The sequence below is a fragment of the Clavelina lepadiformis genome, chromosome 2 (assembly GCF_947623445.1).
Source record: "Clavelina lepadiformis chromosome 2, kaClaLepa1.1, whole genome shotgun sequence".
NCBI classification, from domain to species: domain Eukaryota; kingdom Metazoa; phylum Chordata; class Ascidiacea; order Aplousobranchia; family Clavelinidae; genus Clavelina; species Clavelina lepadiformis.
In genome coordinates, this window is record NC_135241.1 from 9217120 (window position 1) to 9231488 (window position 14369).

The window sequence follows — 14369 nt, forward strand, 5'->3', positions numbered from 1 at the left end:
ATTATCTACTTTAAATGATAAGTATGTCTAATCTACTATTAAAGTCAAGCGGACTTTTCGTAACGTTTTTGTCTAATCGATTCGCTAAAATTAGTCGCTGCGTATTTTGCTTGAGGTTATAAAAATGAAACATTTCTTAAAAACGCCGTGATTTTATAAGACGTTTTTACCCTAGGGACTGCTATAAAAGTTTTCTAAACGTGTGTTAATACGCTGGATGATCAGCTAATTAGAAATTTCGGACGAAACTTTGTGTATTTATTATTTATTGTATTTGTTACTTTGTTATTTTTGCTCTTATTAGTTCACAAGACAAGTAGATTTAGCTAACTGCCTATAATTCAAAAAGTATGTCTATTTAGAAAGTCGTAAGTACCTTTACGTTTAGCTGAAAGTCACTGGATCGGTATTGGGCAAAACCATATTTAGCTTACATACATATATATAAATAAGTAGTATAGCTAGGCCTATCACCCAAAAACAAGGCAAAGCACAACGCTCACAGTGAAATAAGGCATGCTTCTATATTTAACTGGGTTGTTGGAAAAAGTCTTTACGCAACACGCTTTATAAGACTTTCTCCTTGTCACAAATATTTCTTGTATTTCATACAAAAATTAGAAAGTATATGCTTACAGAGAGGTATCGTTTAGGCAGTAAAGTAGCTTCTTATACTGTTTTAACATAAACCGCTTATTTTGTGGCCAGGCTTCCTCCGGCTATTTAAAATGCTAAGGCGTTGGTTGTACTACCATCCTCTTTAGAGTACGAACTTCTCTGCAATAGTTGGCGCATGCGTTCTTTGGTAACTAAACATTGGCTTTTGGCTTCTGCTATGTTTTATGGAAGGTTGTTTACAGCAGTGGAAAAGGAAAGCTATGAAAGCTCTTACATCGTGTATACGTCTCGCACAGAAGCAAAGGCTTGTATCAATTAACTACTATAAATAGCGAATTGTTGCAAGGTTCAAGGAATGACAACCAGGACTAAGAAGGTCTTTTTCCTCACTTTATCTCTGGTTACCTGGTTTTCTTACGCTGCAGGTATGCGTTTTATTCATTTTGAAATGAAAATTAAGGTAAAAGAGTAACATTAAATAAAAAACTTGACATTGAGATCGATGATTGTTGTACTTAGGAAATATCACAGCATCATAAGTTATAAAATGATTAAAACGTACAATTTAATAGTTATTTGGAGAACAGGTATAATAAAGGCGGACTATAACGTGTCCAAAAGCTTTTTTATGTTTATAAACAAGCTTGTTTAACATGTTTTTTTCATGTGTTATTTTCAATATTTCATTTATTTGGTAATTGTAAAGGTGTTGCTGAATTCACCAGAAATACTGTAATATGACATAGTTTCGAAAAGATTTTTGCAATTTAAATACTAGACTGCTATGACATAACCTGAGATCAGCTGAAACACTGAAACCTTAATCTCTCTTACGTGCATTGTGTAATTGTACGATAAAGTCCAAAAATTGATGCTAAGGTACCTGTACCGAATAAGGCCCGGTCCCTAATAAGGCCCATTGCTCATATTTCGCAAACCCGTGCAAATAAATGAAAGATTTTGTCCCTACATAAAAACTAATATAAATTCATGATGGTTTACCAGATTTCATCCTTGTCACGTGATCAACCGATTCGCTAGAGCACAACAAAAATTTGATATTTGCAGTTAAGGTGGTTTTGTTAATTTAGAAAAAAAGTAAGTGAGAATTTGGCCGGTTAAATGAACTGTTGTCAGCCGGCTGAAGTTTTCATGTAACAACCAACTTAGTATTGAAAAGGATAATGCACTTTTTTTTGCTAAAATTTTTCTGATGATAAAAATGTGACATTTTTTTCGTGGATGCCACATGCGCCTAATAAGGCCCATACAAGATGCTTGGCTAATTGATGTCCAGACTTCAAGAGTGGTTCCAGTCATCAGTTGGCAAATTGTTGCAGTTACTTTGATGCGCCTAGTGGAATCTTTTTAAATGTTTGTACAACTTAAAATGTGAAATATCTAATAATGTTATATGTTGTCTATTACTATGTTTTGAATCAAAATACTCACAAAATTGGTGGGCCTTATTATGAGCCTATGCTCCTAATAAGGCCCATTTTTTGGAATTTTTAATTTCTTTATAAACATTTTTTGGGGGGTAGGCAGGTATTGTGGTTTTAATATGTTGTAGTCATATACCCTCACTAATAGAATACGATTTTTCAGTCTATTCGCATTTATGGTTCTTGAGTTATTTTCAAAAAAGTGTTAGGTGGGCCTTATTCGGTACAGGTACCTTACATAGTAATGACGTCGTGAAATGAACACTTCTATGTAATTCTTTCAGTCTAACAAGTTAATTATATTATATTATCGATATGTTTCCACCGGATAAACAGCTAAATTAGCTAAGAGCCTGCATCAGCAAACAAATTTATGTAGTTAGTAAGCCTACAGTAGTTACATACAGACAACGGCGGCGTTACATCTCAGTCTGTGACACTATATATGGCTTTATGTTTTCGAGCCAAAAGCGAAACAAATGCCTGAATGTAAGTTCCCCCGACAGTACTATTGCATACAGTTGAAGCCCTTCACTAAGTCTATACTTCAAAAAAGTATCTTATTGTAAAATGAAATTAAATATCGTTACGTTTTGTGGTTTCTAAAAATTACCTTTACAGCATTATTAAATATTATGTGATTGTTCATGACATATAACAAGTAATCACAAAGTCTAATTAGGGTTTTTAAAGCCTAACATAAAAAACGTGTGCTCCAGTAAGAACCTCGCATATTTACTTCTGTAAAACATAAATTCACTCTGTATAGCTAATTTAGTCAATTAATGAGAATCAAAAAAAATCCCAAATCATTGACGAAAGACAACAAAAGTACTTTTTGTAGAATATTTAATCCTGGGCTAATTCATTGGCCTTGTGGCGTATTGCACATATATCACGTCTATCAGTCTACATATACAGTAAAGACAGTTAAATGAACCTATGCACCAAAGCATACAACGAATGGAACGTTTCACAAAGGAACTATAATCTCGACGTTAGTTTCAACGAGGTTATCAGATCGCTTACCATCAATCGCATATGGAAAGTCATCCATGCATAACCTTCATTACGTATTATAATGAAGCTTACTCCCTCTTTTTAGTAATAGGCTAAATAATATATTCGATTATTCCACTTTCTTATTATTATCAGGTTGTCATAGTCCATTTCATGGAGCCGTCGAAAGAAAGAAGAGACAAGTGATGACCGAGTCCTTGGAAGAAGTTGTGCAGACAAGAAGCCTTCGAGATTACTTTAGAGACTGTTTACAAGAGAAAGTGAGAAAAACCTTAACAGAAAGAGCTAACAGAAAGGAGAATTGGAAAACAATTCTCGAATTTTTTAAAAATAAGCCTTAAGTTACGATTACGTTTTATTTCAGTACTGAACATATTTTTTCAAATCACATGTAAATGTATCAAATGTATCACGATAATGTTGAATACAACGTCATTTTAATTTTTTTACCTCTATAACTTTATATAACAACATCTTAGTTTGGTGACACGTTTTTATATCAGTTTTAACATGGTTTGAATAATTACGTTAATGCAATAATTTTTCACCTATCTTTTCAATTATAAATGTTGTCTTAAATTTATTCCAATTTATGATGAATTTTATATGTTTAATTTTCCTTGGGTATTGCTTTTATTACTTTGATGAAACTAATATAAGCGTCTGTTATTAGTAAATACACGCAATTGTTTGTATTTCAGGTTGAAAATACAATTGAGTGGCAGTCAATAGTTGATTACACCATACTAGACACAATTTGGTACCACAACAGTGATGAAGGTGTATGCACGTGAGCAAGATTTTGAGAGCTATTAATAGTCTAATTTGGCAGTACTTCTTTCGATCTTCGTATATTTGATAATAATTTGACAAGTAGTTGGTCCCCTCAGTGACTACGGCTTGGTTAACTGATAGACAAATTAATTAACTTTTACTGTTATTTTTAAATTACAGAAACGACGCAGTTCAGTGCTGGAAAGATCAACTTAATATCTATCTCCGACCAAGTTCTAGCCTTTTGATGCCAGCGAAAGAGTGCATAGACAACCTTGATTTTGACATAGAAGAAACAGGAACAAGTAAATTAATGCACAAACAAACTATTTCTTACTTTATACATTCATTTCTTACTATAGCTTAGGTCCATTCCAAATATTTTTAAGGTTATACAAACTATTACAAAATGCATAATAACAAAAATAAAAAGCATTTAATCTTAACTTTTATGTCTAGACAATAAGTTGCTGACAGGTTCTAAAGTTGTGTGTTATTTTTATTTTAGTTGTATACAGAAGCAGAGAAAAACGACAGGTTTCACAAAAATATGACGTTGACGTCTTAGAAATTTATTCCAGGTGTATTTCTCGAAAAGCTGTTTTTCCAACTGGCCGCAGGCCTGTAGAATTTGAACCCATTGTTCGATTCGTCAGAGATCACGCTATTTGCGGGTATTACAACAACTTTTTCATCTCACAACATCATAACACGTATTTCTACACAATATGTATATGTTTAAAAGGTCTTGTATTACATTTTCTGTTTTCTATAATGTGCAGAGACTGTACCAGCGTGAGTAATATTTCAGCGGGTTTTGGAGCCGTAGACAGATTTTCTCCAATGGAGCCAACAACGTCATCTTCTATAGAGCTTTCACCAGAACATCCGGCCAATCTGCAATCACAAACGTCGGCGGAAGCTCGGACTCTGATTGAATCTTTTTCTTCAAAGTCACAACTCTCGCCATCAAGATATGAAGAAAGCCAAACCGAAACCGGCTGCTCATCGGCGATGGTCTATCCGTTCACATTGCAGGGACTTACACGTTTAAATTCCATCTTACTCAAGCCTATCACAACATGTAATGAAGCTTTCAACGACATATTTTTACCAGGTAAGTTGTTTTAATATTTGTCTTGTACAAACTCGTATGAGTTAAACGCTACTGAAAATCGATTTCGATCTTTATTATATGCTGCAGTAGAAAGACAAGTTAAAAGTCAGCATTACTCTACCATGGAAGGCATGCTTAACTGTTGCTTAACGCATAGCCCGATAATCTGATATCGATCGTAAAAGCTCGTGTTTTACATTACATTTATACTAAAAAGTTAAATGTTTTGAAATCGATTAAAATCTTTTTTACAGATCCATGCGCCGGGTTAATTAATTCAAGAGATGATCCTTTTTGCGATGAGCAGCAGTCATGGTGCAGAATTTTTCCTGGTTTCATGAATGAGAATTGTGCAAAAAAATGCTGTGAAATATTCAATGGTAAAATTCGTAATTGTAAATGTATCTCAAAGTTCTGAAAAATTTCAATTGAATCAATTTATCATGATCTATATAAATAGATATATCTATTCACAGATAACGACATGTTTTCATAGGAGACAACAGTACGCCTAGGCCAGGCTGGACGGAATGGTCTCCTTGGGGAGAATGTCCAGCTCGTTGCGGATTAGCTGCAAACCAAACACGAAGCAGATCCTGCCCTCTTGGTGTTCCTGGAACATTTCCATGTATAGATAAAAGTGAAGAAAGAAGGGTAAAATTTTATATTCTGACAGTTTATAATAGCGTGACCATGCAGAAGTTTGGACACAAAGTTGGCACTCAATATGCTACTATTTCATTTCTTTCACAGTTACATTATTTCATTACATTATAAACAATTGTTATTACATTATTGTGTTTTGAACTAATTTATAAGATAATATTATTTAACAAAACTTACATGATGCACTTGTGCGTCGTTAGAAATTAGTCGACAGATTTACGACGACATACATGTACGCCAAGTGGTGTATTTAAGATTACTTTGAGGGGGACCAAAAATTTTTAAAAGCTGATCCTAAAACCCCAGAGCTTTACAGAACTAGCCTTCCCAAAATGCGTAACGCCCAGAAAAAGTGTTTTCACCTCTCAAAAACCTTTTTAAAACGCTTCGAAATGAAATGCGTTCACATATTTATACGTCCAATAGCTGCCAATTTACGGTGAACATTTTTGGAAACGATTTTGTAAGGTACAACGATTTTGTAAGGTCGTATACTACGATTTTGAAACGCCGTATATACCAGCCCATTGCAGTATGTTTTGCTTTAGGTTATAGCAGAAAATTAGTCACAAATAAAGATGTCCTCCCCCCTTAAATACAGCAATGTGTGCAGGGCATATAACGCATCAACAAACGGGCAAAAAGGCAAAAACAGATGGCAGTTTTACTAATACACCATGCATAATCAAGAAAACATTGCTCTACAGTACTTTTGTTTGCAAAGGAATGCATTTTTACTTGTGTCAAAGCGTTAAGATAGATTTATTGGACTTGTCTACATGGACCTTACCAAATACACATTGGTGTCCAGGAGCAGGGAATATAAGTTTCCTGTATGTCGAATGCACCACCGCGCACCAAGTGGCGTGGTTTAGAAGCAATCTATAAGCGTGGGAAATGCTTCTGATAAAAAGCTTCGTAACATTTTTTGTTATCGTTTAAGTTAATTTAGAGGCAAGGGCTAAAATAAGTTACCTTAAATAAAATCCGAATTGTCATCAGGTGTACCGGACAAAAACGTTTTAAAAATATTTAGTGATTATTTATCAACTGTAGAGATCAATTATATTTGTCCAAAGCGGATCACAAATGTTCGGAATTTCCACTAATTATGAGAAAGTATACTGGTAACTATGACGTTGCAATATGAAATCGGTGTGCATGACGCTAAAATTTGGATAAAGTATCAATAGGGCGTCTCGTATACAGTCGACAAAAAATAACCATAATTTATATATGTATAGTGCAGCATGAGAAGAATATTTTGCGTTAGTAAGGTCTAACCTAACTTACATTTAACGTAAGCAGTTTATTCTGGTGAAAGAAGACGACAGGCTACAAAACAATGAGCACAGTCAGGGCTGTTAGCGATAAACTATTCTGGTACCGACGTTTGTCGTAAGGAAACGAAAGTTTTAGCAGTACATGTACTACTATTATGTGATCACCTTCCACTTCCTATACCAAAAACAAATGTAATTTGTAACTAGTCACTTACATGTCAAGTCGTCAGGTCCTAATCAATACGAACGCGTTATAGATTCGTTTACCCTACGGCCTACGCGATGGATCGATCCGCAATATTTTAGGACCGCAGGCCGGAAAATGATGAGTGGCACTGGGCTGCACTAAAATAGAGACGCTAAATTTAAACTAAAACGACCCTAAAAAGTTCAACAATAACGAGAAATCTTTTTAAAAACACGAGTTTTAATAATTGAGTTGTAGACGCAACAGCGGTATAATAAGGACCACAGAAAGTTTTAAAAATCGATTGTGTATAGAAACATATATTCCACCGACTGAATTATAACAATCAGTTTACTACACTACCATAAACATCAAACGAAAATTTGAAAACTTTGAAGAAAAAAATGAAACCTCGTTGTATACCTACTACACCGGAATAACTCACCACGCAAAGATAACGGAAGTGACAGTTTCATCGAAAGTATAGGTCACGCAGCCCGATTATAGGTTATGAGAATGGATATGCAAAAGTTGATTTAAGCTCTTTGAGGTTTTATTGAAGTTAGGTTTAGAATAGAAGGTATAGATTTAAGTTAGGTTTAGGTGGCTGGGTTGTAACATTTACGTTAGGTTAACAAGAAATGGTGAAAAAAGCTAAGGCAAAATTTGGGGATATTTCATAATCAACAATTCTTTTAGGTGTGCATTCCCAAAAACTGCCCAGCATGGAGTACCTGGGGACAGTGGTCGCTGTGTGATGCTACTTGTGGGCAATCGAGGCAAACGTCAGAAAGAGTTTGTAACAATAGCCAAGCAAGTCAAGATGGGTGCAGTGGTTCCGCTCAAAGATCAAGAAATTGTGAATTAGAAAAATGCCTGGGTTAGTTCTAATACTCTTCTTAAACTGAGGGGCAAGTCTAAAAAGAAGTTGATCTTATATAAAAAAAAACACTATTAACTTAGAATTAACTGAACATGCTGGTAAAATATTTTAAAAAAATAAGTCGTCATTAGGTAGGTATCGGCAAAAGAAAATCGTAAAATATCCAACATTTTGGCCTTCATCGTGACATAGATGACGGCTATTGTTATGTCATAGATTGGTGATGTTGCTTGACAGCACGCTGCTGCTGTTGTCGTCCTTGCGCGGTAGTTAACTGAAGTCAGAAGTGTAGGTCATGAAAGTTTAGCCTATGTCCATTTAGGCGTCATGTGAAAAAATTTGCAACGTGAAGCTTGTAATTGAATAAATTACGATAGTTATAAATATAAAAAATCTGGTAACCCAATCATTTGCGTCTATGAAGTTACGGTGTCCTTTGGATCGCATAGGCTACCCGTCAAACCGCTAAAGTAGGCCTACCGGTTGCCATTGTTGAGCTATAGGCTGTCAACTTTCAAGCTATTGGGATTTAGAGCCATCTATATAGCTGACACATACGTGATATAGAGTAAGATTTGGTAATTTATGATTTTGCGAATGTTATGTGTGATTGCTTATGACATCACAATAGTCTTCATCTACGCTACAATTAAGGCCAGTTTTGCGATTTCCTTTTGCCGATATTTAATTACTTAACTACGAATTATTTTTCAAACATATTTACCAAAATATTCAGTGAGTAGTTTTCTTTCATATAAGATTAACTTGTTTTTGGACTTGCCCCTCACTTTAAGTTAAAAGTATATCTTAGGCTAACCTGATTTTTTCAGTAACCTGTCTTCCTTTTACAGCAACAATTACATAGAAGTAGCCTATCATTTGAAGTAGGCCTATACTGAAAATGTAGTAACACTCATTTAAAATCATTTAGTGCTTGCTTACCTCAAAACTGACGTATCTAATCGCAAGTTTTTTGTAGGAAAATTTTCATCGTGGACGCAATGGTCGACATGTAGTTTGAGCTGTGGAAATGGAACCCAGAATCGCAGTCGCACATGTCCTGCAGCTCAAAGATGCCAGCCAGACAATTTCAGTATGAGAGTAACACAACAAAAAATGTGTAACCAGTTTTCTTGTCCCGGGGTTTGGAGTTCTTGGACAGCATGGAGCAAGTGCGCAGTTACTTGCGGTGGTTTGGATACCTTTCGCCACAGGACGCGTTCTTGCATAAACGGGCTGCTTAGTGGCACAGGGTGTGAAGGCCAAGCCAATCAAACAGTAGACTGTGGAAGGTCTGTTTGCCCAAAACCACAATGGACGGAATGGTCCGGCTGGACCGATTGCACCTGGAGACGACGAACAAGGCAATGCATTGGCGGTGATAGAAATCCTTGTCTCGGAGGGAGCGTAGTTTACGAGAAATGTAAATTTTGCGACCGAGATCGATCTTATTGGTCACTGTGGGGACCGTGGGGGTCATGTGACAGGTATTGCAACGGACGCCGTCAGCGGTGGAGGTTAGTTAACTAAGGGAAAACGGTAAACTCACAGGGCTTTTAGTATGATTTTTAAGCGTAGACGTTTGCAAAACTTAGTTATATTTCAAATAAGCAAATATATGTAGTAAGTTACGTAAATTTAATGTTAACCTTTATAGGCTAGTTGTGGACTAAAAACACACGACAAACATAATGTGATACGACTCGCGAGCAATTAGTCTTTACCCTGAATTGTGCGATGGCTATTGCAACTTTTACATTTTCAGGGTTTGCAATCATGGTTCGCCGGGATCAGGTGGTTGTAGAGGTTCTAACAGCATGTACAAAAAATGTTCAATAGGAACTTGTTCTTCCTACCAATGAAGAGAAACTGGAATCGTCTTATCTGTTTCACTTATAACATGATACTTTTTTTTCTTTTCAAAGTAAATTATATTTGATAAAATAGTTGACGGTTACTTTTAACAAGGCATAAATAAACCGTGTATATATGCACTTCATCTAAGGCCATGTTTGTGCCTTAAATCATTGAAATTCTCCCATATCTTATGAAATTATATATATATATATATTTATATATATATTATGTAAGACTAGGGAAGGTCATGGTCAAGAGAGTCAATTGTTTTAGTAAAGGTGAAGTTTATTGTTAGTTCAATCTACGTTTTTGCATTAAGTTAGTTTATAGGCTTATTTTGTTGCATATCTTTTCCTTATACTCTTCTATTCTGGAAAGTAGATAGAAACAAGACCTCGCATTGCAACCAACTGGACATGTCACTGTGTATCAATGTCCACCACAGCATTTTTGCTATGTATATTATTAACTTTTTAAGCATTAATGTGGTTTGTTACGTTGTACTATTTATCAGTTGCAAGATTGAAAAAGCAATTCTGTAAAGATTTTATGCTCAATAAAATTGTGGCCCTTCTTTTACATTTTCTTAAACAAAGTCGATTTTATTTTCTAAAAATAACGCCAATTTTTTAACTTCTATTGGTCAATAAAGAATCGTCCTACAATGGTTCTGGGCTTGGTGAACAGTATCAATTTGGGACAATACAAAAATTCAAAAAAACCAAATAAAAATTTCGGAGTCAGTCGGAACTTGCATAAATTCTGTCGTTTGATAACCGTGGCTCGAACGATGTGAAACCATCGCCAAGTTTAAGTCGTGCAAATGCTTTCCTCAGTACGAGAATAAAAATTTCGTTATCATAACACTATCTGATGTCAGTGTTTTCAGCTCTTTCGATTCTTGGTAATTTCATCTCTGTCAGCCTACACTCCTTTTCGGCGTTATTTCATCATAGGCCTAGTGGTTTTCAGCCCTAACCAATCTCGGTGTCCTTTCCTTAGGATTTTTTTCATTCTTTTCCTTTTTCTAATTATTACAGCTAATTTCATGATATTCGACTGAAAACACGGTAATTAATTTCAGCCTATAGGACAGAGCCTTCAACTCCTCTATGGACTACTGCCTTGTAGTGGCAGAGGAGCTTGAGTGCCTCGATGAACGAGCTATACTGGAGGAAACTTTGTTTCCAATAAGATACCCATACCAGGTCTGGTCGAAAGTAAAAGGTCAGACTAAAAGTGTACAAAACAAAAGACATGAATACGCACAACATTGTCAAACATAACGAACGCATCGTTCGTCACGCTGGTTAACAAGATACGCGTTCCAATTTTAGGCACAGAGACTTGTTCGAAAAGTAACACGTAGCGACATCGTCCTCCACAAGGCCACCCGGAAACGGAAACCTATCAATGCATTCGCTACGTGTTTTAGGGAGGCGACTAGGGTCTGGGGACAGCTTAGAGTACTTGTACTTTTGGAGATCATACGCGTATTCGCTCACGAATCTGTCAAAAGCTAACAATTGGAAAGTAGAATGTCCTTTCTCTGACAGCAAAGAAGCAGGAGCTAATTAAAGAAGCCAAACGGCGTCGTTTGGATATTGTAGGGATTTCTTCGTCAAAGCACCTTGGCTCCATAACTGTTAAGCTGGCTAATGGGTAGAAACTCTTCTACTCTGGCGTCAATCCAACAGTCTCAATCCAGACGGGTGTAGGGATACTCACAAATCCTCGGCTGGCAGATTGTGTAGATAAATGGATTCCTTCATAAGGTCTAATGTGCATGTTAAAGCTAAAGATATATGACCAAAGCTTGTTTTGTATACAGGTATATGACCAAAATGTAACATCGCAATATCTCGAGTATGTTGATGAAGCGGAGGCTACCCTGCAGAGGGTGGCACTCAATGTATCTACACTTCTATTGGGAGAATTCAATACACATGTTGGAACTAATGACCGCACATGGAAGGATGTGATCGGCAAACATGGTGATGGCGACCTTAACGAGAGGGGAGGGTGTCTCTTACAGCTATGTAGTAACATTATGAACACCGTTTTCCTGCATAGAGATGTACACAAGTATACCTTGTGTAGGGATAATGCGCAACGGCGGTCGTTGATAGATTTTTTGTTGTTTCGACCGACATTTTGTCTTCTGTGGTGGACGTTCCAGTCAAGCGGGGAGCTGAACTATGTACCGATCAACACCTGGTTGTATGCAGGTTGCATCTCTTGAAAATTCTGGCACCAAAAAGGTTTTATAAAATCAACTGGTCTTATAGAATCAAGTGGGAAGCTATAGCCTTTTTGCTGGCAACATGTCATGTTGTCAAACAAGTTCAAGCTTTCAGAATGCACGAAGGACATTGAGGTGGAATGGACGCTGTTTAAATCCACGGTCCTAGCATCTGCTACCAATGATTATGGGCAGAAACGGCTCGAAAAGAGAGAAAAAAAAACCACGGTGGAACGGAGGAGTTAAAGTAGCTATTCGAGCAAAGAAGACGACCTCGACAGACTGGCTCAATGCCAGGTCTGCTTTGCGAACTTGGTACACTGAGGTACGAAAAGCTGCAGCACAGGCAGTGAAACTGTCTAAAGAAGAGACCTGGAAGGAATTTGGACAAAGGTTGGAGTTCGGCTACAGAACGGCTAAAAAGTATTCTGACAAACCACCCGCAGATTGCGGGGCATAATATAATATATATTAACTGGATAAACAAGCACAGCCTTGGCGAAGAGTAGGCTATGTCATGGTTGGAAGCAGTTTGCAGATGATCATTTGCTGTTTTCAGATGACCTAGTTCTTCTTGCTTCTTCCGAACCTGATTTTCTACATGCACTCGATGGTTTTGCAACTGATGCATTGAATTCGGGATAAAAATAAGCACAAAGAAAACTGAGGTACTATAGCGATACAATTATTCCTAAATCATATTTTGATACTTTTGTCAAACAAGTCAAAATCATATCTTTAGCCGAAAAGCAGGTACCTCCAGACAGGTAGGTAGATCTCAATTCAACGAAAGCAATACATTTTATCCTTTTGCTTTAACCATTGAGAACACGACAAGAAACTATACATTACAGGAATACATGCCAACAGAGCAGAGTCCAGCAATCAATACTTTTGTAAACTTAAATGCTATTCCAATCTCTAAATCACTTCAACACACGCTGTTGTTGAAACCCAGCTAAACTTTTTTATGTATTTCAAGTGCTACTATATCAATCACCAAACTGAAGCTATGGAACACATAATGCGAATATTTTAAGTGACACTTTTCCCAGTTAGGAAACAACTCAAATTTCTTAATTTTTATGCCAATTTATAAATTATTACATTTCAAAAATAAAATTGCCATAGTACTCTTCCTCTCAAGAAACCCCGATCAGTACTCACTGCAAGTGTGAGGAGAAACACTGAAACAGGTGGAGACATTCATGTACCTGGGAGTGCAATTCACGAGTGATATGGAAGAAAGAACACTGCATAAGACAACCGAATTGCTAAAGCAAGTGTAGTCATGAGTGTGATTCAACATTCGGTTGTCATGAAGCGAGAGCTTTACAGGACCGCAAAGCTCTGAACTTTTAAGTCAGTTTTTCTTCGGATTCTCATCTATGGTCATGAATCTTGGATAATTACCGAAAGAATGAGCTCACGGGTGCAGGCTTCAGATATTAGATTTTTAAGAAGCGTTCATGGTGAAAGGTTATTAGATCAAATGCCTAGCACCGAAACCCGTAAATCTCTAAATGTTGATGCCCTACTGCAGTGTTTCTCAAACTTTTTGCGATCGCGTACCACTCATTCGTTTTTTTTGCTACACTGCGTTGTCTGCGTACCACCTGGCTCCTGAATGACTTATTTTACTCAAATGTACCGGTATTTATTAGTTATTACCGTTATTACTATACCATAACACCAATGAATAGCAAGAAAACACAATTTAATTTGATAGAAGCAACTGTTTCTTCTGCACAAGCTTGTCTATCCGGGGCAAAACATTACTCACAGCACATCGAAAATCATGTTCAGCGGTACGCGGTACCACTTAAAAAGCTCTCGCGTACCACTAGTGGTACGCGTACCACAGTTTGAGAACCACTGCCCTACTGCTTCGAATTGAGATGTCTCAACTACGATGGTTTGGTCATGTCACCAGAAGGCCTCAGGAAAGACTTGCAAACCAAGTCATGCTTGCCACACCAACTGGTAAAAGACCAATGGGTCGACCAAGAACCAGGTGGTACAATTACATTACTCACTTGTCCTGGTCACGACTAAGTATCCCTTTAGCCGGACTGACAGACGTTGCAAAAAATCGCGAACTGTTCCGGGAGCTCCTAGTTCTGCTGCTCCTATGACCCTCCTGAGAGCATGAAGTGGGTTTGGAAAAGAGAGAAAGAGAGAGTTAGAGCCTTCATGCTTTAACTAGGTGGAGCCTTTTACTCACCATTCAGAATAAGAAGACAAAATGGTCATACTCTAGTGAAATTTAACCATCTT

General features: G+C 36.8%; 1 protein-coding gene across 1 annotated transcript; it reads left to right on the top strand.

Moving 5' to 3' along the window:
- The first annotated feature begins 170 nt into the window (after positions 1-170).
- Positions 171-10517, top strand: LOC143446072 (SCO-spondin-like). Its single transcript, XM_076945543.1, has 11 exons — positions 171-1043; positions 3219-3343; positions 3785-3873; positions 4038-4162; positions 4366-4531; positions 4640-4974; positions 5229-5354; positions 5471-5628; positions 7810-7990; positions 8973-9510; positions 9759-10517. Exons 1-11 carry the CDS (start codon positions 974-976, stop codon positions 9853-9855), a joined length of 2010 nt encoding a protein of 669 aa, XP_076801658.1. The 5' UTR covers positions 171-973; the 3' UTR covers positions 9856-10517.
- The last annotated feature ends 3852 nt before the right edge of the window (positions 10518-14369 follow it).